At 34.9% G+C, this 25,212-nt stretch overlaps 1 protein-coding gene across 3 annotated transcripts in view; it reads right to left on the bottom strand.

The window, feature by feature from the left end:
* The window catches only part of CADM2 (cell adhesion molecule 2), a 1,158,136-nt gene that overhangs the window by 140,058 nt on the left and 992,866 nt on the right, over positions 1-25,212 (bottom strand). For all 3 annotated transcript variants that reach the window (XM_066241147.1, XM_066241150.1, XM_066241149.1), the window contains one exon: positions 11,090-11,180. In XM_066241147.1, coding sequence (XP_066097244.1) covers positions 11,090-11,180 — 91 coding nt within the window. The remainder of the gene's footprint in view (positions 1-11,089; positions 11,181-25,212) is intronic.

Below are 25,212 nucleotides of genomic sequence, written 5' to 3'. Positions count from 1 at the left end.
ATTCTTAAGAAAATGTATTTTCAACTTATTTGAAACATAGTACCTCCTGAAAACCTCATTTGACTAAGGTAGACATTAGAACATTTTCATGTTTTTTAAATGAAGAAGTTATGAGCCAAAGTTTCTCAGAATCTGCTGTTTTATCAATCTGTGTACATTATAGAAACATTTTGATTTCATATCAAATGTACTGTATTTTCCTTTTATAAGACGCACTGTTTCAAAAAACGTGGGGTTTAAAAAGTGGGTGCGTCTTATAGAGTGGTTGTGACATTTCAATGCCATAGATGGAACTGAGAACGAAGCAATAGATGAAGACAGTGATTCGTCATTAGACAGAGATGAGGACAAGCTAATGGATGGGAGTTTTGACAGTGATGAGGAGTTGTATGAATTTTATGATGAATAAAACTTGAGTTCAATAACTTTATGCAATAATTTTTTTTTCAAATTTTGGGCTCAAAATTAAGGTGTGCCTTATACATGGGGAAATACGGTATCTACGAGCATCCTAATCAATCAGATGCCTGAAAATCATTTAGTTCAAAGGCATATCATAAAGATTTGGTTTTATTGTCCACATAAGAGTTACTTTGCAATCCATTACTTTACTATAAGAAAGTGTAAAGTAACCTTATAAGATCTAGTACTTCTGTTAGACTCTGTGTCAACATTACAGAACTGCCTCTGCTTTATGATTTGTTTCTTTTCTAATATTGAAACCAAAAGTAGAAATAATTGCACATCATTTAACTGGTAAGTTGGGGAATTTGATGTCACATGTAGGTAATTGCTGAAAATAATTGAAATTTAAGACTTAAAAACTTGAAAGTATTATTTTACTCATTTGGTCCTTCTCAAAGGATCAAATTTTTCTGCTTCATGTAATCTTGCTTCTTTACAGTACCTCACTATGCTCAACCCTGAGATCTATCCATTTGAGTGCTAGTGCCTAAGTTAATCAGAGCTAACCATTTTAGGGGACAATTCCTGGTCGGTCACAAGTTCAAATAGTTGCTGCTTTCTTCCCTTGCCTTTTTTTTTTAAGAGAGATTTTATTTATTTATTTATTTATTTATTTATTTATTTATTTATTTATTTATTATGACAGAGAGAGAGAAACAGAGAGGTACAGATAGGGACAGACAGACAGGAAGGGAGATAAGAAGCATTAATTCTTCATTGTGGCACCTTAGTTATTCATTGATTACTTTCTCATATATGCCTTGACCAGGGGCCTAAAGCAGAGTGAGTGACCCTTTGCTCAAGCCAGTGACCTTGGGCTCAAGCTGATGAGCCTGGCTCAAACCAGATGAGTTCACGTTCAAGCAAGTGACCTGGGTGTTTCAAACCTGGGTCCTCCGTGTCCCAGTCTGACGCTCTATCCAATGCAACACCACCTGGTCAGGCTCTTCTCCTCTTTAAAATTTTCTCCGTCTCTCTTTCTTCCTCCCTTGAAGCATCCCAGATATTTTTAGTACCCTGAATTTGCAAGAGTTGGGTTTAAGGTCATCATCAGATTTTTCCTATTCTAATTGGAGACATTTGTAAATCATATTTTTCAGAATTTATGGCATTGTTTTCTTTTTAATTTTTTTGGTCAAGCTTTGAAGTTTTAGAACTTCTATATGATTGTGGTTATGCCTGAAAAAAATATACACCAGACATTTAAAAATGTGTAATTCAAGAAATCTTTAGATTGTTTTAGTAAGTGGTTCTCTGAGCAAATAATAATAATAATAAATATCTACAGTGAATCTAAGTTAATTTTATTTCTCATATTTTGTCTTCTCCATATGTTTTGCAATATGATAATCAAAACATTTAACACAGGCACACTTTTTGATCAGATGGATATTAGCTCTAATATTATGACACATATTATGAAAAAGATTGCAAAGAGAAAAGGCAAATGTTATTAAATGACACTTTTTGAGCAATGGGTTAACAGTTTCTTTAATCAAGGATGTAGTATACTATTTCATATTTTTTAATGTTGAGTGATATTTTGCTTCTGTAATTTTAGTACAATTATCCTTTTGATGAGTCTCTTTCTATAAAAACAGACATGAGATGTTTATAGAGCTTTAGAGAAGAAGTGAAATGCTTAGGTATAATTTTGTAAGTAATATGTATAAAACAACAGAGTTCTAAACCCATGAGTTCAAAAGTACATTTTGAAAAACTAATCAACGTATATGACAGCATCATTCCACAATGGAGTCTTAAATATAGTGATACATTTTTTTTTGTGTTAGAGTTTCCTACTGAAGATTTACATAATGCCTCAAAATAATTGCTCTTTTGTTGCAGGAAAACTGCTTACCCGAAAATGTTCAAGAAGTACACTTCACTTATGGATTTATAATCGTGGTTTTGCACACCTTATGGGACTTCACAAGACAGAGGGACATTTAATTGAAAATGATTGAGTGCCCAACACATCACAGATGCCCCGTCTAAATAACAGCACTGGAGATTACACAGAGTCAGCTTCTTGTTTCAGAAACATAACCAAATATATTGGGTCTCATTTCCAAGATAAGCACTTGTGTGTTTCCAAAAAGTCAATGTGTGATTAAATTTTGAAGCCATGAGATGAAAGCAAAAGACCATATGGGCCTCAGAAAAGAAATACTCAGGGGAAAAACAAATTATAGATATATTTTTAAAAATTACATAAACTTAGAGCTAATTCCCCAACATTATCACTTCGAAAAACATTTTCGAAGAAATTATCTTTCCTTTAACTTTTAATTAATTGAGGTAATTTTGTAACCTTCTGGATTTCAGAACACAAGGAAAGAAAATATTCTAAATATTCTGTAACCTTCATTAGCTAAGGACTGCCATTGTGAAAGTATCTATATGATAAAGAGATCCGCATTATGTTTATTCAGCCAATTTTTCTGGTGACATATTAAGTATAATATACTTAATATTTGCAAGACATACTTTTGAAGAGTGTTGACTTTTAATCAATATGCTTGGAGAACTAAAAACACTGTAAACAAGTAAACATAACCATCAGTGTCATTAAAAATGTTAAAAAAGAATATACTCCCAATTCTACCCTTTATCAGCTGTGTGATTGGAAAAGGTCATATTACCACAAGACTTATTATTTTCCTCTACCTTAATGGAAATAATTGTAAGAGCTTTTGGAAACTTTTTATAAAAGGAGAGTTGTGCGATGTAAATAAGACAAGAAGCATGAGTCTGCCTGGGAATCTACGCTGATACAAGATTGTATACATCACAGACCATAGATTCCCAACCATTCGTGAGCCATGACATTCACTTTACTGGTTAAGGCCTTTCATACCTCCTGTGCTGGTTTTAGGTCAAAACCCACTAACCAATTAGTTTCTTCATCCCATTAGAAATGCTCTTGACAGTAGCCTTTTCCACATTTGTTGAACCCAAACTCACTCTTTACCCCTTCCAGTTGTTCTAGAAAGCTTTCTACCTTGACACAATAAAGGTGCTGTTCTTGTGTCTTGGGAAGGCCCGCCTTCCCATTTCTAGTTATATTCTATTACAGGGTTCATATCTCTGCCTCTCCTCTAGAAGCTCATAATTTCTATTGAACCTCAACTAAAATAGCCATGTTGCTTTATCAGTTTTGCCGTGACTTTAGTCTGGATTTCTTTGCTGTTCAAATACGCTTTTGAAAGTCACAGGACATCATCCTAGACTGTGTTTATATAACCAAGAATAAATATGCTATCTTACTGAGTTAGTCTGACAAGCCAGAAGATAGAGCTAAATAAAAATGTACTAATAATCCATTTTGTTACTCTTATAACCATGATTCCATGTCACTAGTTCAGTGGTCAAAGTTATGTCTTCTGTAGCAAATTGAAAGTATATAATCAATCCTATGCTTTCACCTCTGGCTAAGGTCTTGTTAGAGTTGAAAGGCCTGGTCTCCTCCTGCTGACACACATCAAGGGTTCACATCAAAACAAGAACAAACATAAGCGGGAGCTACATCACTCCACCTTGGCCCACCCATCTTTCCCTCACTGTCATCATGATGAGTCTTGCAGTTCTGATTCTCACTCAAGGCCAAGCAGACAACTAAGCTGCAGAGGGGATGCGCAGGCACCTGTTACGGAATACAAGAACTCTGGTTTATTAGTTACTTGCTAGCTTCAATTCCTGTAACAACCAAAAAGCAGACTCTGACTTTCAGATATGCCAGCTCTGGGAGACTTGCTGACTTTCTTTCTTTTTTTTTTTTTTTCCATTTTTCTGAAGCTGGAAACGGGGAGAGACAGTCAGACAGACTCCCCCATGCGCCCGACCGGGATCCACCCGGCACGCCCACCAGGGGCAACGCTCTGCCCACCAGGGGGCGATGCTCTGCCCATCCTGGGCGTCGCCATGTTGCGACCAGAGCCACTCTAGCGCCTGGGGCAGAGGCCACAGAGCCATCCCCAGCGCCCGGGCCATCTTTGCTCCAATGGAGCCTTGGCTGCGGGAGGGGAAGAGAGAGACAGAGAGGAAAGCGTGGCGGAGGGGTGGAGAAGCAAATGGGCGCTTCTCCTGTGTGCCCTGGCCGGGAATCGAACCCGGGTCCTCCGCACGCTAGGCCGACGCTCTACCGCTGAGCCAACCGGCCAGGGCCCTGACTTTCAACCAGTTAACCGAACAAACTGTGCTGTCTCCTTAGTAAGGAACTCTCAAACCCCTCCTTTCAATTCCTTTGTTCATTTTTATTTTTAGTTTTTGTATATTCTCCCTCTTTTTTCCTCCTTGTAAAAACCCTTGCCTGCACCAAAAAATTTAGGTGGGTTCATGAGGACAGAAGTACCGCCATTTTCTCAGGCTGCAGGCTCTTAAATAAACCTCTCTCCTTTTGCACCAACACCTTGTTCATCAGTATTGGTTTTCCTCACAGCAGTCAGTGGAACCAGCATTTGGTAACATTTACTCTACTTGGGATTTTGAATTTCAGAGCCATGGAAGAAATGTGAGAGAACTCAGTTTCCAGAAATGTGAGAGCACTCAGTTTCCAGAATAGCCCGATATCAGAATGTGTATTAAATATATAACTAAGACTACCAGTTTTAAATTAGTAAAATATACTGCATATAAGTCTTTAAAAAATAGTAATTTAGGCCCTAGCTGGTTGGCATAGTGGTAGGGTATTAGCCTGGCATGTGGAAGTCCTGGGTTAGATTCCCGGCCAGGGCACACAGGAGAGGCGCCCATCTGCTTCTCCACCCTTCCCCCTCTCCTTTCACTCTATCTCTCTCTTCACCTCCTGCAGCCAAGGATCCACTGGAGCAGAGTTGGCCTGGATGCTGAGGATGGCTCCATGGCCTCTGTCTCAGCTGTTAGAATGGCTCCTATTGCAACAGAGCAATGCCCCAGATGGGCAGAGCACTACCCCTTATTGGGCATGCTGGGTGGACCCTGGTCAGGAACATGCAGGAGTCTGTCTCTCTGCCTTCCTGCTTCTCACTTCAGAAAATATAAAATAATAATAATAATAATAATTTATCATAATCCTAATGGTTATTATTTTTTATGAAATTACATGGGGAAGAAATTTTATATATATTTTCATTAATCTTTAAAATTTGTTTACTCTATTTTCTTTTCTTAATTTTAGAGAATAAAAATTACTTGATGTGTAAGAGTGGACCCTAATATAAACTATGGGCTTTGGGGTAATAATAATGTGTCCATAAATAATGATGGGTTCATGGGTTCCTTTTCTGTAATGAGTGTACCATTGTTTTGTGGCAGGTGGATTGTGGGAAAGACTGTGCGTAGGTGGGGACAGGGATATTTGGAAACTCTGTATGTACTTTGCACTCAATTTCACTAAACATAAAATATAAGATTATTTTCTTAAAGAAATATTTGGCATGGTTAAGTAACTTGTTAAATACCAGTCAGGTCAAAAATATTCACAGATTCATAATTTAAATCTAAATTTGTATTTCTCTCTCTACCTCATCACCTAACAATTTGTGCTCAAGAGCGGGACAGCTTACTCAATATAACTGGATATAAACAACAACCTAATGATTAATTAAATTTTTTTTATAACATAGATGGCAGGTGAGAAACAAATGTTATAGACTTAAGATCTATTATTCAGTAGGTCAACTAGCATACAATTGTTACAAAGGCAGAGCAATATTATTTTTCTAAATTCGTATTTTGTCTTGTTTTAGCCTAAATCATTTTACTCTGGGTGGTAATTTACCTATTTTTAACTCCTAATTTACTTTGTCACTTCTTCTGGCTGTGACTGGGTGCATGATAAACAATAAATAACATGTGATTGGTAAAAAAGGTACATATTAACCTGAGAAAAGAGAAAAGCTGGTTTTGCCTTAATTTGAATTTCATTTTTAATCTCTATTATGCTAATAAAAATGTATCAATATGTTTTTTATGAGATTTCTTCTTCAATTCTTGATAATTTTAAAAATGAGTATATAATGGTTGCTCTAAAACCCTTGACTTAGTTATGTGGTAGGAGAGCTGTCTTCTTCAAGATTTAAATCTTTCTTTTTGTACAGAATAGGGATCTGTGCTCTTATGTACATTAAGTTAATGTTAAAAATACAAGAAAAATTGTGGTTACCAGAAAGTTAAATAGTAAGTAAAATATAAACATTGTGCTGGATACACAGAAAAATTTATCAATACCTATAATTGTTTTTCTTTTATGGAATAAATGCCAAATTCACATTTAACTAAAAATGTTCTGTTGCTTTGCTAAAGTATATTTTAAAAGTCTTAAGCATTGGATTAAAGTGAATAGCAATTCCTTGGTTATTGCATGTGACGTGGAACCCCACACCTTTTAAGGTCATGACTTTAATGAAATATAACAGCTTTCCCCTCCCCCTTCTCTATTTCTATAAATGGAGAATGCTACTGCCTGGAAGCTGTCTGGGAATCCAGCCAAAGAGAGAAGAAGATTGAAAAAACCCTGGGGACTTGAAAAGAAAGTGGTTGGCATTAGCTTGGTCCTCACTTTAAACTAAAATTAAAACAATAGACAGACATGTACAGTAATCTCTCTTTTAAGGAAAAGAATAGAATGCCTCAAAATAATGTCAAGTGGAGCAATTTGGTCCTGGCCCAAGTTATGCAGCTGTTCAACAGGAAAACAGCAAAAGGTTTCCGTCCAAAGCAGGCAAATAAGGCATGATTGTTCATAAACAGTCACTGGGGCCCTCACATTTAAAACAAAAAAAACAACATTAGCATACAGGATGGCAGGTTAGGAAGATGAATTTCAACACAAGTTGAGCCACTCCATCACTTGTGTTTCATACAGAAGATAATGGTATTTTGTTGATTACCCAAACTGTTTAATGACCACTAATAACTCAACTTTGAGGAAATCATAAACTCGTCAAATATTTTGTAAGAAACAATAAATATTTGGCTATGGATTAAATATATTATTTGTCAGCTATGAAATGTAAGGAATAATATATCCATCATCCATTTCTGATTCCCATCTGCTTATTAAAGATGGCTCAGAAAAATGGATAAATGGAAAAATATTAGAAAGTAAGTGTTTTGGAAGCCAATCAGAAGCTGAGCCTCAGTATTGTGACTCAGAGGTTCCAAATAACAAAATGGGGAACCAGGTGTAATAGCTCCTAAGTAATGAAGTGTAAATTCAGCAGTAAAATAGGAAACTCAATCCTGCCTATTAGGTATTGTTATATTACATCCTTCATTTTTACTTCTACACTTTTGGGGCTTTTTTGATCCTATCTTACAATATGAACAGTCTTTCTTATTATTTTTGTTTGTTTGTTATTTTATAACCTCTGTTTGACAGAAATTTCTTTCCTTATTTCTCTTCTATTTTTCCTGAATCATTTTCTAAAATGGGTGATGTTCCTATCAATTCTCTTTGCTTACCACCGCCTACTATTTCCCTGATTAATCCATTTCAATTTGCCTTCTGTTCTCTATGCTCTGGAGAGACTGTTTTCCTTATGATCAGTAAGTTTTCCTTCTGGGAAGATCCAATGATTTCTTTCCAGTCTCCCCTTGTTTTTAGTTCTATCTGACTCATCTGGCACTGCTGGAGAAAAAAACATAAACTAAAGAGAGGCTAGAAATTAGGCTGTCTTTAAAGGAGTTAATGCCTACATTTATTGGAAGTGACAGTTACTTTGAAACTGCAGGACAGTGAATTTTAAGATTAGAAAGAACATAAGAAAACCAATGCTCTATTGGCAGTAAGGAATTTTGGCTATACCTTTTATGTCAATGGCTTGGCAGACTACAAGGGAAGCAAATGGTAAAAATAAAGTTGGGAATGAGAATGCAATATAAGAAAATTAGTTAATACATATGCACTTGTGTACCACAGCATATAGAATACAACACTGAGATCTATAAGAATAAAGACTGGATATCATGACTATTTTAGTCCTTATGGGGTAGAGCTTATGAGTTAATTCAGAAGTTACTATAGTAATTAGAGTTTTTCTTTGTTTCATATGGCTGTAAAGTCATATAAAAATGGTCCATTTGGTAGGAATTTGGCAAGTTATGAGAAAGGAGATAAATGCAGAAGAAAGTCTAGTAAAATAGGATAGTGAGAGTAAAATGTGTCCTGAGTCTGGCTTGTTCTTTACTTTCAAGCTGCCTTGGGTTCAACTTCAGGGCTGAACATTATTATAGAGCTCATCTTAATTTTTCAAAAGTGACTTTGGCTAACATAACTGATCATTTATGCTCAGCAATGGAATTAGCAGAAAATAGGTGAAAGAGCGTAAACTTTGCACAGTGACTGAACTGAGTGTCAAACCTGACTTATCTATTTTAAATCTGGATGAGTAAGGAAAATTTGGTATACATTTGTTGAGCTTTCATTTCCTTTCGTGTAAAATAAAAAAGCTTTCTTATTTCCCTTACCTATTTGCAAAGTGATATTAATCAGGGTCCTTCCAAGAAAAGAGATAGTTTCTATGTTCTATACTTCTGAAACCTATGTATTCTTAAAAATAAATAAATTAATTAATTAATTAATAATTAATATAAGGTGATTACACTTTTCATTCATTTACAGTGTAGAAGAGTGTTACACAGCCAAACCTGTTTCTAAGTAGCTGAAACAGAAACCCTCATTACGTACATCTATTTAACCACACCCAGCTAATGGACACGGACTACTTAAATATGTAATTACATAGACCTCACAATCTGATTATTCACATCAATAAAATGCTCTTGCTACTGATCAGAGTGACAGTGGAATCAAAAAGTATATCATTGACTGGTAAATGAATGCTGTTTGTTCAAGGATGTATTTATATCCAAGCATTTCACACATTATGTTTCCCATCTTCACATCATTTAATTGTATAAGTTGTGCACATACTCCAAATGTACACACCTGCACTTGGGGCAGAACTAGGGAGAGAAAGTTAAAGCAAAAATCTTTTGCTATGCCCGATCCTGAACGTGTTCCTTCATATCTCCATATGCTGACCCCTGCGGTTATAAGGGAGAAAAATGAACAAACAAAACAGAAGCATTAAAGGAGAGAGGGAAGAGGTGCAAATGATTTGGAAAGTTATAAGCAGAAGGAAGAGGTGTGAAGATGGAAGGGAAATTTGGAAACTTTCTGGTGTTAGGTACATAGAATCACGGGAACATAAATCAGGATTTAGGTATGTCTGAAGCTGACTAGATGCTATTACACTTCTCTTCCTATTTAAACTACTGAACTTGGAACCAAAAGCTCTTGTAGAAACTTTAATAATAAAATACAATGTCATATTTTGATAGCATACTGCAGTTGAAAAATGTTTTCTGTAAGCAATTTCATCTTATCAGAAGGTAAGAACTATTAAAGTGAATTGTGCAGGATATATGCAGTAAAGCTACTAAGAAAAAAATGTTTTCTTTTCAAGGTTTAAAACACCTTAAATGTTTCTTGCAAGATAAAATAAATTAATATACTAGTTCACAATATGCTCTTTAAATCTGCTTATTTACATCTCTAGGAAATAATTACTGGAAGAAAACAGTTTTAAAATACCCAAACTGATAAAGAAAGGATGAATATGCTTAGTGTGTTAAAAAGTACAAGCCTATATACAATTGTGGAAGTTGTAATTTCAAACTTCTGCCCTCAAATTATTTGAGAAAAAAATTTCATGGAATAATATGCGATCTACACTTAAATGACAAATATTATTAGAAACAAATACTAAATAATTTCACTTGATTTGCACCAAAACTATCTCATATAGCTGTATACAAAGTATGATTAAATCTTTCTTCTTAAAATTTTAACCAAAATAAAAATCAATTGGAAGTTTTTAAAAAATCAAATAAACTTACACTAGACCTAGGGTGTTACTATACTATATTAGAATAATCAAATGGCTTTTATATTTCCTTTCAGTAGTCCATAGTTAGTGATTCAATTTTTGTATAAAAAGTAGATTTTTATGAGTTTGTGGTTTATAAACATGAATGTTAAAAAGTATAACTTTAGAGTTGATATATCCATATTAGGACTCACATATTCTAATAAGGAAATACTTCACAACTGAAAATGTTGAGCTTGTGACCCATCTTTCATATTTCCTCCAAGCAGATCACATTCATAATCATGTTTTGTGGGAGCTGCTACACAAGAAATGTAGAGTTGATTTATAAGAAACATCCTTTATAAGAAAATGTTTCTCCATTTAACTTTCAAACAGGCATAGTTTGAGGATGTTTCAATATTTTCAAAGTTTTTCATGGGAGAACTAAGTTCAGCAATGTGTCACTTTTATCAATCTGATGATGTAAACAGTGAGTGATTAAACCTACACTTCTTCAGGTTGAAATATCTTATTGGGAAAAAAAAAAATCTCAGCTGGAAACCTTCCCAGAACTTCTCTCGATGACAAAGAAAAGGACCAATCTTCCACAGACACTTAATGAAGACATGGCTCAGTGGGTTTTCTGTTCTGAAGATCACTATGCCCCCCACCAAAAGTCAAAAGCAGTGGATTTCTGCAGTTAAACCCTGCAATCAAAGCAGAATAAAAGCAAAAGCAAAAAACTTTATTGTTCATAAATCACTTACAGTGGTTTTCCTTTGGATTCGCAAGTCAAAATTAAAGGCTGTCCTTCTTGTGGAAAAGGAGTGGATGGTATAATCTTAACTGATGGTGTATCTAGAAAAAAAATGAAAAATTCATTAAACACATATAAACCTAAACATTTAATAATTGTACATCATGCCATGTGCTCATGCTCTTTCCTATAATTGTGTCTATTTAAAAGGGACTTCTTAGATTTAGATTTAATGAAACCGAGTATGTAATTTTAAGAAGCCACCATCCTGTCCATGAGAAGTTAACAAAATATCTTAATATCTTATAAGCACCACTGTTGTTTTATTTCTGACATCTGAATTTAAAAGTGAAATTGCAAAAACTGGTTCAGATGAATATCAAGCATTTCATACCATTGTTTCTTCAACTATTTATAGATGGCTATGAATACTATTATTATGGACTGAATGGATTTATGTGCATTTGAATAACAACACTTCCATTGTTGCAGCAATATCAGAAACTTATAAGGAACCCACATAGAACTCAAGATCAACTCCTGTCTCCCGGCATTAGGCAGAATCTTTTTAAGATGGAGTACTGCAGTGCTGAGCACATGCTGCGTGCTCTCAAGTACACTTATCAAGACATTTAGTTACTTAGAATATAACTAGAACTTAACATTTTGTTTCATATGCTACATTACTTATTTTCACTTAGCATTAAAACCATCCCTAGTGGAAAAAGATTCAGGAACACTTTAAGACATTTATAACTTTATGCCACGTAATATCCTTTAATAAACACAAAGGTATATATTTCAGAGAAAAAATGGACAATAAGATAAGCTAAAGAAAGGAGACAATGCAAAAACTCCCAGTTTTGGGTGCTTTTTTTTTTTGGATTTTTCTGAAGCTGGAAACAGGGAGGCAGTCAGACAGACTCCCACATGCGCCCGACTGGGATTGACCCAGCATGCTCACCAGGGGGCGATGCTCTGCCCATCTGGGGGTCGCTCTGTTGCAATCAGAGCCATTCTAGCGCCTGAGGCAGAGGCCATAGAGCCATCCTCAGCGCCCAGGCCAACTTTGCTCCAATGGAGCCTTGGCTGCGGGAGGGGAAGAGAGAGACAGAGAGGAAGGAGAGGGGAGGGGTGGAGAAACAGATGGGTGCTTCTCCTGTTTCCCTGGCCGGGAATCGAACCTGGGACTCCTGCACGCCAGGCCGACGCTTTACCACTGAGCCAACCAGCCAGGACCAAAACTCCCAGTTTTTATGAGACTCTGCTAGTCCTGGCATGGTGTGTCCCACAGTAAACATGTAATTGCCTCTTTCTCTGATCTCCGTAATAAACAAGATAGGCTCTGAGCATCCCTATTAGTCAAAATTATTTTCATCCTTCCCTTAGTTGTGATGGAAGAATGAAATTACCTTGAGGTTATATATACACTCTCTGACTTTGAAGCCAATTAAATAAGTATCAACCAACTGTGTAATTTTTAGGTTAGAATTTTATTTCAGGAAAATATTCAGATTTGTAACATATAAAAAAAAACCCACAATCCTGTGAAAGACCTTTTGCATATAAATTACTTATACTTTAAAAAGTCATTCTTTCTCAATCATTTAAATAAGAAAATACATTTAAGATGCAAAATCTCTGCTTAATAAACAAATTATTAAATAAATAAAGACAAAGTTTTGTATATCTTGTTATCAGTTTGGTACATTAATCTTGAAATATTAAAAAAATAATTGAAATTTGTTGGCACCTGATGTATATAAAATCAATTTTAAATATGCATATCACAAATTTAGGTTGACTTTTACTCTAAGCTCATATTTAATTTTATTAAATAGCTGTTAGTGACTCACTTTTTAGTACAGATGTTCTGCATTAGATAATATTAGTTAACAACTTTCAATAATTATAAAATGAAAATTTGTTTTTTAATTCAAATACCACATACTAATTTTGTCTCCTCATCTCATTTTGGCAGGAGAACAACTCAATTTTGAAGAAATTTATTTGAGTAATCACCCCAAATCCTACTTTCATGAAATGTCAGCATTCCTTTTTAAACATGTCATGTTAGCAATGTACACAAAATTACATTTTAACCACATCAAATACTGCATAGTATGATTATTACCTTACATTTGATTTTATTTCAAATAATTTTTATTTTAAAAAATTATTTTTATTTATATATTTATTTATTTAGTGAGAGGAGGGGAGGCAGAGACAGACTCTCTCATGAGCCCAGACCAGGATCCACTTGGCAATCTCACTAGGGGGCGATGCTTTGCTCATCTGGGGCCCCTGCTCCATTGCAACTGGAGCCATTTTTTAGTGCTTGAGGTGGAGGCCATGGAGTCATCCTCAGGGCCCGAGGCCAACTTGCTCCAATTGAACTAGGGCTGTATGAGGGAAGGAAAAGATAGAGATAGAGATAGAGAGAGAGAGAGAGAGAGAGAGAGAGAGAAACGAGAGGGGGAAGGGTGGAGAAGCAAATGGGTGCTTCCCCTGACCAGGAAACGAACCTGGGACTTCCACATGCCAGGCTGATGCTCTACCACTGAGCCATTCAGCCAGGGATATCAAATAATTTTTATAGTAACAGGAATCAACTTGGGCTCTAACAGGTTTTTACTTAGTGATATAGATTTCTCATTATTATTCCTATTTTATTTTCATCACTCACATTATCGTAGACATAAGGGTTAATCAAGCATTCCCTTAGGATAAATTTTAAGTAGAATTAATTTAGTAAATATTAATGATATTCTAAAAATAATACCTTTAACTTGGCATAGAACTCTTATATTTACTCAGTTATCTCTCTCTCTCTCACACACACACACGAACAAAATAAAAATTGTAGTCATATAAAAAAGTGGGCTATTTTAATCTTTAAATGTCTAGAATTTCATCAAAAGATTTGTTATTGTAATAATTGAAACCCTTATACAAACATATTTTTGTGTATTATTTATTATGTTAAACATCAAATAAATGAAGAATTTTTAGGCATGGCACAATGGATATTAATAGATAATAAAATAGTTTTATAAAATAATCTTTAATTTTTACATATTTATGCCATTAATATTTTTGCTAATAAAGATGTGAGTCTGCAAATGGATGAGAATGAGAATGTAAAGAATGTATAATCAATACTTTTATTATATATGTGTTCACAAAGTTATCTATTAAAATTAGAAAAAGTATTTTTTTCTTTCTATATAGCTTAAAAGTTATTCATAGATTCTTTTTTGGAGGGGCTGAAATTTTTCACTTAAAATATATTTCTAAGTATTAAAAATATTTTTTTACCAAACTTTACTTAAGTCATAATTCCACATTTGTTTTGGAAATATTCCATTTTCCAGTCTAGATGCAATATAATTTGCATTTTATACTGCTACACTTCATCACAAAATGTAACATTTTATATGTCTTCTTATCATCAGTTTGTTACATTCCAAGTTAAATTGCCAATATAGGATACAACACTAGGATAGTAAGAAAAAGATGTTACTAAAAATGCATTATTATTTATACTTGTTTTGTCTTATATATTAAATATTTTTTGTAAATATACAATTTCCAACACAATTTTAAAATGTTTTCAAATAAGTCAACTCTACAACACCATATTTATTGAACATAAATATATGTATATATTCTATACATAATATACAATGTTTGTAACATATATTCCTAAATATATATATGAAGGAAAGAAGACAATAAGTAATTATATATAAATAACTTTATAATACAGAATATATACTCTTATTACAAAACACTGTATTTAGTAAAAAAAAAAATTCTTTTTGCATGGCTGCTTTAACTACCACATTTTGAGCATTCAAGATCCAAGATCTTAATCTGTTCAATCATGTATCTACAAATCTTAACAAAATGCCTGATATGTTGTAAGATTTCTTTAATGGTTGGGGTGAATAATGAGTGAATTATTCCCCATTTTTCTCAAAAAGCAAGCAAATAAAGAAGTTTTGCACAAACACATTAAAAATAATAATTTATCCACAAATTATGTTTTAGTACTTGCTAGCAAGCAGGCAATATATGCATATTTAAAAGGCATAATGTTTTCTATAAGATTTTTGTAAAGAGTATTCTTTTTTTTTTAATATTTTTTAATTAAATTTAATGCAGTGACATTGATAAATCAGGGTACATATGTTGAGAGAAAATATCTCTAGATTATTTTGACATTTGATTGTGCTGTATACCCCTCCCGCAAAGTTAAATTGTCTTCTGTCACCTTCTATCTGGTTTTCTTTGTGCCCCTCCCCTCCCCTAACCCCTCTCTCCTTCTTCACCCCCTCCCCCCTCCCCCAACCCCCCCGCCCCTGTTGCCATCACATTCTTGTTCATGTCTCTGAGTCTCATTTTTATGTCCCTTCTATGTATGGATTCATCTCAGTTTTTTTTCTGATTTACTTATTTCACTCCGTATAATGTTATCAAGGTCCATCCATGCTATTGTAAATGATCCGATGTCATCATTTCTTATGGCTGAGTAGTATTCCATAGTATATATGTACCAAAGTTTTTTATTCCACTTGTCCTCTGACGGACACTTGGGCTGTTTCCAGATCTTCGCTATTGTGAACAATGCTGCCACAAACATGAGGGTGCATTTCTCCTTTTCGAGCCGTTCTATGGTGTCCTTGGGGTATATTCCTAAAAGTGGGATAGCTGGGTCAAAAGGCAGTTCGATTTTCAGTTTTTTGAGGAATCTCCATACTGTTTTCCACAGTGGCTGCACCAGTCTGCATTCCCACCAGCAGTGCAGGAGGGTCCCCTTTTCTCCACATCCTCGCCAGCACTTATTCTGTGTTGTTTTGTTGATAAGCGCCATTCTGACTGGTGTAAGGTGATATCTCATTGTGGTTTTAATTTGCATTTCTCTAATGATTAGTGATGTTGAGCATTTTTTCATATGCCTATTGGCCATCTGTATGTCCTCTTTGGAGAAGTGTCTATTCATCTCTTTTGCCCATTTTTGGATTGGGTTGTTTGTCTTCCTGGTGTTGAGTTTTACAAGTTCTTTATAAATTTTGGTTATTAACCCCTTATCAGACGTATTGTCAAATATGTTCTCCCATTGTGTAGTTTGCCTTTTTATTCTGTTCTTGTTGTCTTTAGCTGTGCAAAAGCTTTTTAGTTTGATATAGTCCCATTTGTTTATCCTGTCTTTTATTTCACTTCCCCGTGGAGATAAATCAGCAAATATATTGCTCTGAGAGATGTCCGAGAGCTTACTGCCTATGTTTTCTTCTAAGATGCTTATGGTTTCACGGCCTACATTCAAGTCTTTTATCCATTTTGAGTTTATTTTTGTGAGTGGTGTAAGCTGGTGATCTAGTTTCATTTTTTTGCAGGTAGCTGTCCAATTTTCCCGACACCATTTGTTAAAGAGGCTGTCTTTACTCCATTGTATTTCCTTACCTCCTTTGTCAAATATCAGTTGTCCATAGAACTGTGGGTTTATTTCTGGGTTCTCTGTTCTATTCCATTGATCTATATGCCTGTTCTTATGCCAGTACCAGGCTGTTTTGAGTACAATGGCCTTGTAGTATAACTTGATATCAGGAAGTGTGATACCTCCCACTTTATTCTTCTTTTTTAAGATTGCTGAGGCTATTCGTGTCCTTTTTTGGTTCCATATAAATTTTTGGAATATGTGTTCTATATCTTTGAAGTATGTCATTGGTATTTTAATTGGTATTGCATTGAATTTATAAATTGCTTTGGGTAATATAGACATTTTAATGATGTTTATTCTTCCTAACCATGAGCACGGTATATGCTTCCACTTGTTAGTATCTTCCTTGATTTCTTTTATCAATGTTTTGTAATTTTCCGAGTACAAGTCTTTAGTCTCCTTGGTTAAGTTTACTCCTAGGTACTTTATTTTTTTGGTTGTAATTGTGAAGGGGATTGTTTCCTTAATTTCTCTTTCTGACTGTTCATTGTTGGTGTATAAAAATGCTTCTGATTTCTGAGTATTGATTTTATATCCTGCCACTTTGCTGAATTTATTTATCAGGTCCAGTAGTTTTTTGACTGAGACTTTAGGGTTTTCTATATACAATATCATATCATCTGCAAATAATGATAGTTTTACTTCTTCTTTTCCAACTTGAATGCCTTTTATTTCTTCTTCTTGTCTGATTGCTGTGGCTAGGACTTCCAGGACTATGTTAAATAAGAGTGGTGAAAGGGGGCACCCCTGCCTTGTTCCTGATCTTAAGGGTATTGCTTTTAATTTTTGCCCATTGAGTATGATGTTGGCTGTGGGTTTCTCATAGATGGCTTTTATCATGTAAAGAGTATTCTTTAGAATCCATCTTTAAAATTACAAAAATAAAAAGCATACTTCTTTCTTAAGTATATTTTACTTATCTGATAAGTTTAGAAGGAAGCACAATTAGTGAAATAAGTCAGCCAGCAAATACAAGTACCGGATGAGTTTACTTATCTGTGGAATCTAATGAACATAATAAACTAACAAACTAGAAACAGACTCAGATATAGAGAACAGAGTGGCAGTTGATAGAGGGGATGGGGATTGAAAGTCTGGGAACAAAAATTGAAAGGACTGAGCAGAGGAAAAAAAATTATAGACACAGGCAACAGTGTGGGGATTGCGGGAGAGAAAAGGAGTTAGGGAGAGGTGGAGGGGAGAAGGAGGATAGGTAAGGATGCAAGGTAGTCAACCTTTTTATACCTACCGCCCACTTTTGTATCTCTGTTAGTAGTAACATTTTCTAACCGCCCACCGGTTCCACAGTAATGGTGATTTATAAAGTAGGGAAGTAACTTTATAAAATTTATAAAACAGAGTTACAGCAAGTTAAAGCATATAATAATTATTACTTACCAAGTACTTTATGTCATATTTTTGCTAAGTTTGGTAGAATAAATCTTTATAAAACAACTTACTATAGTTAAATCTTTTTATTTATACTTTTTATTTATTGCTCTGCTACCACCCACTATGAAAGCTGGAACACCCACTAGTGAGCGGTAGGGACCAGGTTGACTACCACTGGTAGAGGGTGGCTTACTTGTGGTGTTGAACACACAATGTAATATACAGATGATGTATTATAGATTTCTACAACTGAAACCTGTATAATTATATTAACCAATTACACTCCAATAAATTCATTAATAAATAAATAATACACAAAATATATTAATTGACAAATATTGTTCTTAGAATTTTACAAGCTTTTTTTAACATAAGAGGTAAGAACACATCCTGTTTTATTTGGATGATTTAGGATTTGAATCAAAGATGTCAATTCAATGGAATGGATTTTCTATCTCTCTAACAATTATTTTAGAAGAGAGAAAAGATCTATGATGTAGCAATTATTAAATTGTTTAATGCAACAGTTATTTTTTTTTACATTTTGTGTTTGTTCTGATAATGTTCCAATTCCCAATTTTCCCAAACATGCCAAAATGTTTCTTACACACCACAAACTTAATCACAAACTTATTTTTACTAGTTTTAACATTTATAATATAGCACTTGTTCTATAGACTTTCATATGGTTATTCACATGTAAATAAGTTAACTATAAGATATTAAATGAGCAAAGAATTTAAATAATTAGTTTTAACATAAACTCTAAACTATCAATGCCATAATTTTGTGGATAAATTTCACACAAAATGTAATAGATGGCTATGTCATATACATCTTATATATGAGACTGGATGGAACATAGTTTCTGGGTCCTGTAACAAACAGGGCAAGGAAATATAAATGTGTGTGTCTTAAATTATTTATTTACACATATCTACAAACATTTATCCTTACAACCACGTATATCTATATATGAATTAATCATGACTGCATTACTGATGTCTACCACAATAATTCATTAGAATGTGGATCATTTTGCCTCCTCCCTTTACTTATCAATAAATTGCCACTTGAAGAGTGAGAAACCTGCACCCTCCTATCTATAACCCACTTATTTGATTGTTTTTTTCTAGTACACATTTATAGTGGTGTTAGAATTGTTAACCTGCACCCTGTGGGAAACAACCATATCACCTAAAAGACAGTGCTAATGTAGAGTTTCTTTTACCTTGATTCTTTTTTTTTTTTTCAGAGACAGAGAGAGAGTCAGAGAGAGGGATAGATAGGGACAGATAGACATAAACAGAAAAATGAGAAGCATCAATCATTAGTTTTTCTTTGCACGTTGCAACACCTTAGTTGTTCATTGATTGCTTTCTCATATGTGCCTTGACTGCAGGCCTTCAGCAGACCGAGTAACCCTTTGCTCGAGCCAGCGATCTTGGGTCCAAAGCTGGTGAGCTTTTGCTCAAACCAGATGAGCCCGCGCTCAAGCTGGCGACTTCGGGGTCTCAAACCTGGGTCCTCCTCATCCCAGTCCAATGCTCTATCCACTGTGCCACTGCCTGATCAGAATACCTTGATTCTTTTTAAAAATATATGTGTATATATTTTAATTTACTGGGATTACATGGTTTACCAAACTATACAGATTTTAAATGTACAACTCAATATAACATCTTCTACACACTGTATCATACACCTGCTGCCCCCAGCAAAGTCCATTGCCTTCCTCCCCCTACCTGCCACTCCCCTTTGCCTCAGGCCATTGCCACACTGATGTCTGTATGTATGTTTTATGAATATAAGTCTTTTGGTGAATTATTTTACCTCTTTCATTCAGTTTTCATGCCCCAACAATTCTGGCAGCTGTCCATCTGTCCCATGTGTTTTTGCCTTTTTCTATTTTGTTCATCAGTGCATTGTATTCATTAGATTCCACTTATAAGTGAGATTATGTGGTACTTGTCTTTCTCTGCCTGTTTTTTTATTATTTATTTATTTATTTATTTATTTATTTTTACTTAACATAATAATCACCAGGTCTACCCGTGATATTGCAAAATATAAGATTTCCTTCTTTTTTTACACTGTGTAGTATTCCATTGTGTAAATGTGCCATGGCATTTTTATCCACTCATCCACCGATGGACTGTTGGGCTGTTTCCAGATCTTAGTTATTGTAAATAACATTGAAATGAACATAAGGATACATATCTTTTTTTGAATCAGTGTTTCAGAATTCTAAGAATATATTTCCAGAAATGGCATTGCTGGATCAAAAGGAAGTTTTATTTTTAATTTTTTGAGGACACTACATACTATTTTCTACAGTGATTGCATGATTCTGCATTCCCACCAATGAGGGTTCCTTATTCTCCACACCTTTGCCAGCACCTGTTGCTTGTTATATTTGTTGATGACAGCCATTCTGGCAGGTGTGAGATGATGCCTCACTGTGGTTTCAGTATGCATCTCTCCGATAATTAATGATGTTGAGCATTTTTTCATGTCTATTAGCCATCTGTATGTCATCTTTGGAGGTTTGTCTATTTAAGTCTTTGACCTTTTTTTAATTGAATTGTTTGTCTTCCTGGTGTTAATTTGTAAAAGTTTTTTCTATAAATTTTGGATATTAACCCCTTATCAGATATGTCAGAGAATATGTTCTCCCAGTCACTGAATTGTCTTTTCATTTTGTTGATGGTTTCTTTCGTTGTGAAAAAGATTTTCAGTTTGATGTAGTTTCTCTTTCTTTCTTTTTTTCTTTCCTTTCTTTTCTTTTCTTTCTTTCTCTCTCTTTCTTTCTTCTTTCTCTTTTTTGTTTTTCATCCTTCCTTCCTTCCTCCTTCCTTCCTTCCTTCCTTCCTTCCTTCCTTCCTTCCTTCCTTCCTTCCTTCCTTCCCTCCCTCCCTCCCTCCCTCCCTCCTTTCTTCCCTCCCTCCTTTCTTTCTTCTTTCTTTCTTTCTTTCTTTCTTTCTTTCTTTCTTTCTTTCTTTCTTTCTTTCTTTCTTTCTTTCTTTCGCTTTCTTCTTTCACTTTGTTCTTCTTGCCTGAGGAGATATATTGACAAAAATATCTTTCTAACACATGTCTGAGATTCTACCAAGTTTTCTTCTAGGATTTTTATGGTTTTGCAATCAACATTTAAAACTTTATTCATCTTAAGTTTACTCTTATGTATAGTGTAAGTTGGTGGTTTAGTTTTAATTTTTTTGCATGTACTCATCCAAATTTCCCAACACTATTTATTGAAGAGACTGTTTTTGTTCCATTTTATACTTTTGCTTTCTTTGTCAAATATTAATTGACCAGAAAAGTGTGAATTTATTTCTGTTCTCTTTCATTGATCACTGTGTCTGTCTTTATACCAGTATCAGGCATCAGGCTGTTTTGGTTACAATAGCCTTGTAGTAATGCTTGATATCAGTTAGTGTCATACCTCCCACTTTGTTCTTTGTTCTCAAGATTGTTTAGACTTATTTGGATTGATTTTTGTTTCATAAAAAAATTTTGAATATTTGTTGTAGATCTTTGAAGTATGCCACTGGTATTTAGGAATTCTGCTAAATCTATAGATTGTTTTGGGTAGTGTGGACATTTTAATGATGTTAATTCTTCCTATCCATGAACAGAGGATAGGCTACCAATTACTAGTATCTTTTTCAATTTCTTTTGTTCAATAGTCTATAATTTTTCAAGAACAAGTCTTTTACCTCCATGGTTAAATTTATCCCTGATTTTTTTGTTGTGGTGGTGGTTTCAATAGTAAATAGGATTGCTTCCTTAATTTCTCTTTCTTGTAGTTCATTTTTGCTGTATAAAAATGTCACTAATTTCTGAATATTAACTTTGTATTCTTCCTGACCTGTGATGGCACAGTGGATAAAGCATTAACCTGGAACACTGAGGTCATCAGTTTGAAGCCCAGGCTTACCTACTCAGGGCGCATATGAGAAGAAAACTAGTTGATGATCCCCCATATTTTTTCTTTCCCTCTTCTCTCTCTAAAATCAATAAATACAATCTTTTCCCTCCCTTCTTTTCCAGGTGAGAGGGTAGGGATAGAAAGATAGACTCCCATATCTTCCTCAACTGGATCCACCCAGCAATCACCATTTGGGTTTAATGTTCTGGCCATCTAGAGTGATACTCACAACTGAGCTATTTTTAGCACCTGAGGCTGAGGCTGCAGAGAGCCATCTTTAGTGCATAGGCCAATGCACTCAAACCAATTAAGCCATGGCTGTAAGTGGAGAGGAGAGAGAAAAAAAAAGGGGGGGGGGAAAGATGGAGAGGCAGAGAAGAAGATGGTCACTTCTACTGTGTGCCCTGACCAGGAATCAAATCTGAGAAGTCCACACATTGGGCCGATGCTCTACCACTGAGCCAACTAGGCAGGGCAAATAAAATCTTAAAAAAATATATGTAGGCCCTGGCCGGTTGGCTCAGCAGTAGAGCGACAGCCTGGCGTGCAGGAGTCCCGGGTTCGATTCCCGGCCAGGGCACACAAGAGAGGCGCCCGTCTGCTTCTCCACCCCTCACCCTCTCCTTCCTCTCTGTCTCTCTCCTCCCCTCCCGCAGCCAAGGCTCCATTGGAGCAAGGATGGCCCGGGCGCTGGGGATGGCTCTGTGGCCTCTGCCTCAGGCGCTAGAATGGCTCTGGATGCAACAGAGCAATGCCCCAGAGGTGCAGGGCATCACCCCTTGGTGGGCATGCTGGGTGAATCCCGGTAGGGCGCATGCGGGAGTCTGTCTGACTGCCTCCCCATTTCCAGCTTCGGAAAAATGAAAAAAAAATATATGTATATAATTTTGTATTCTGCTATTTTTTTAGGTCTAGTATTTTTATTGTGGATACTTTAGGATTTCTGTGTACAATGTCATGTCATCAGCAAATAATGACAGTTTTACTTTCTCCTTTTAAATTTGGATGCCTTTTTTTTTCTGACTTCTGTTACTAGGACTTCTAGTACTACATTGAATAAGAATAGTAAAAGTGGATATCCTTGTCTTGTTCTTGATCTTAAGAGAAACATTTTTAGTTTTTGCCCATTGGGTATGATGTTGGCTGTAGGTTTGTCATATATGGCTTTTATTATGTTGAGCTATGGTCCTTCAATTTTCAGTTTGCTAAGAGTTTTATTATAAATTGGTGCTATATTTTATCAAATGTGTGTTTTTTTTTTGCATCCATTGATATGATCATGTAATTTTTCTTTTATTCTGTTTATATGATTTATCAAATTTATTGATTTGGGAATTTTGTACCTGCCTTGTATCCCCGAAAGAAATCTCACTTGATCATGGTGTACAATCTTCTTAATGTATTGCTGTATTCTGTTTGCTAATGTTTCTTTTCTTTTTTTTTTTTTTTGAGAATTTTAGCATCTACATTCATCAAGTATATTGGCCTATAGTTTTATTTCTTTGTGATGTCTTTATCTGGTTTTGAGATTAAGGTCATATAAAAGTAACATCTCACTGCTTATGGATGAAAGCCAAACTGATAAATAAGAGAAGCAATCATAAAGTAACATCAAATATTATATTACTTTGATGTTCCATATTGTATAATATATTGAATGAACAAAGATGATTTCATTGTTAAACAGTAGTCATTTATATTGCTTACAGCATTATGTTTGGTAAAATGAAAAATTTTATTTTGATTTTATTTGTCCAGTAAAATTGTTTTGTATGAGTACTCTAAATTATATATTTAATAAGTATTTATGTAGTTCCTAAAACATGCAAGGCACAAAATTATTACTCATTTCTATCTATCGTTTTATTAGAATTATAACATTGTTATATTATCATATTATAAATTATAACATTCATACTAGAACACCTAAAGTTAGGGTGTTTTTTGTTTTTTAGTGAGAGAGGGAGAAAGACAGACAGGGACAGACAGAAAGGGAGAGAGATGAAAAGCATCAACCCATACTTGCATCACTTTAGTTGTTCATGGACTGCTTTTTCAAATGCGCCTTGACTAGGGGGCTCCAGCTGAGCTAGTGACCCCTTCCTCAAACGAGTGACTTTGGGCTTCAAGCCAGCAACCTTTGGACTCAAGCCAGCAACCATGGGGTCATGTCTATGATCCCATGCTCAATCCAGTGACCCTGTGTCCAAACTGGTGATCCCATGCTCAAGTAGGATGAGCCTACATTCAAGCTGGTGTCCTGCGGGTTTCAAACCTGGAGCCTGAGTGTTACATGTTGATGCTGTATCCACTGTGCCATCACCTGGCAAGCAAGTTGTTTTCCTAGATAATATTACCTAGGGCTTCCTATATGCTTAGCAAAGCTAGCTCTTCAGAGAAGAAATGATTTTCATATTATTCAGTGGTTTATTCTCAGTCTTAGAATAATTCCTGGACCTCAATTAAATATTTTCTGAATAACTGAATGAATATTTTTTTATAATTTTTCTTACTATTGATCAGGATCACTAGTGCATTATAAAATAAAAATTATTTGTCATTGTTATCCTCTAATAATAGTAAACATTGGTCAAATACTCGGTAAATAATCAAAAATATTATTAATGCTTTATATACATTGGCTCATTGAATACTTTTATACAGCCTACAAGGAAAGTCTGTTGTTGACCATTGCAGAGAACATGAAACCAAGGCACGGAGAAGTGACTTATCCTCATTACACAATCATAAATCACCTTAAACAATTTGATCTTCTCTCCCCCTTAATCATATTTCACTTAAGTTGGTGTTTTCTATTTTCTCTTAGACTACCCTAGAGATCGGTGCTTTGTGTAATATGTTCTGTGTCCTCTATTGTTCTCCAAAATCAACTCTTTCTCCATCTGGGTAAACTGGCACCTGGCCCAAGACTTACATTTGGCTCTATATGATTTGAAACTTGTATAATTTATCTGGTGATGTTACTCAATTCTATCCATAACTTGTCTATCAGTCTGGCTGAACACTTTTTTTTTTAACCCTCTCAAATCCACTTCTTACTTCTTTTTCCTCTTTGACTAATAAGTATATATTTTTGAGTGAAGGTGGTTAAAGATGCAAACTTCTACTTCTAAGACTAATAAGCTCTGGAGACATAGTGTACAGCACGGTCACTATACATAACAATACCATATTGTATATTTGAAAGTTGCTAAGAGAGTAGATCTTAGAAGTTCTCATCACAAGAAAATAAGTATAACTACGTGAAGTAACAGGTTTTATGAAAATTGTGGTAATCATTTTACAA

Source organism: Saccopteryx bilineata, chromosome 8, assembly GCF_036850765.1.
Source record: "Saccopteryx bilineata isolate mSacBil1 chromosome 8, mSacBil1_pri_phased_curated, whole genome shotgun sequence".
NCBI lineage: Eukaryota > Metazoa > Chordata > Mammalia > Chiroptera > Emballonuridae > Saccopteryx > Saccopteryx bilineata.
The sequence above is the reverse complement of the archived record's forward strand: the minus strand, read 5'-3'. Positions and strand labels throughout refer to the sequence as shown.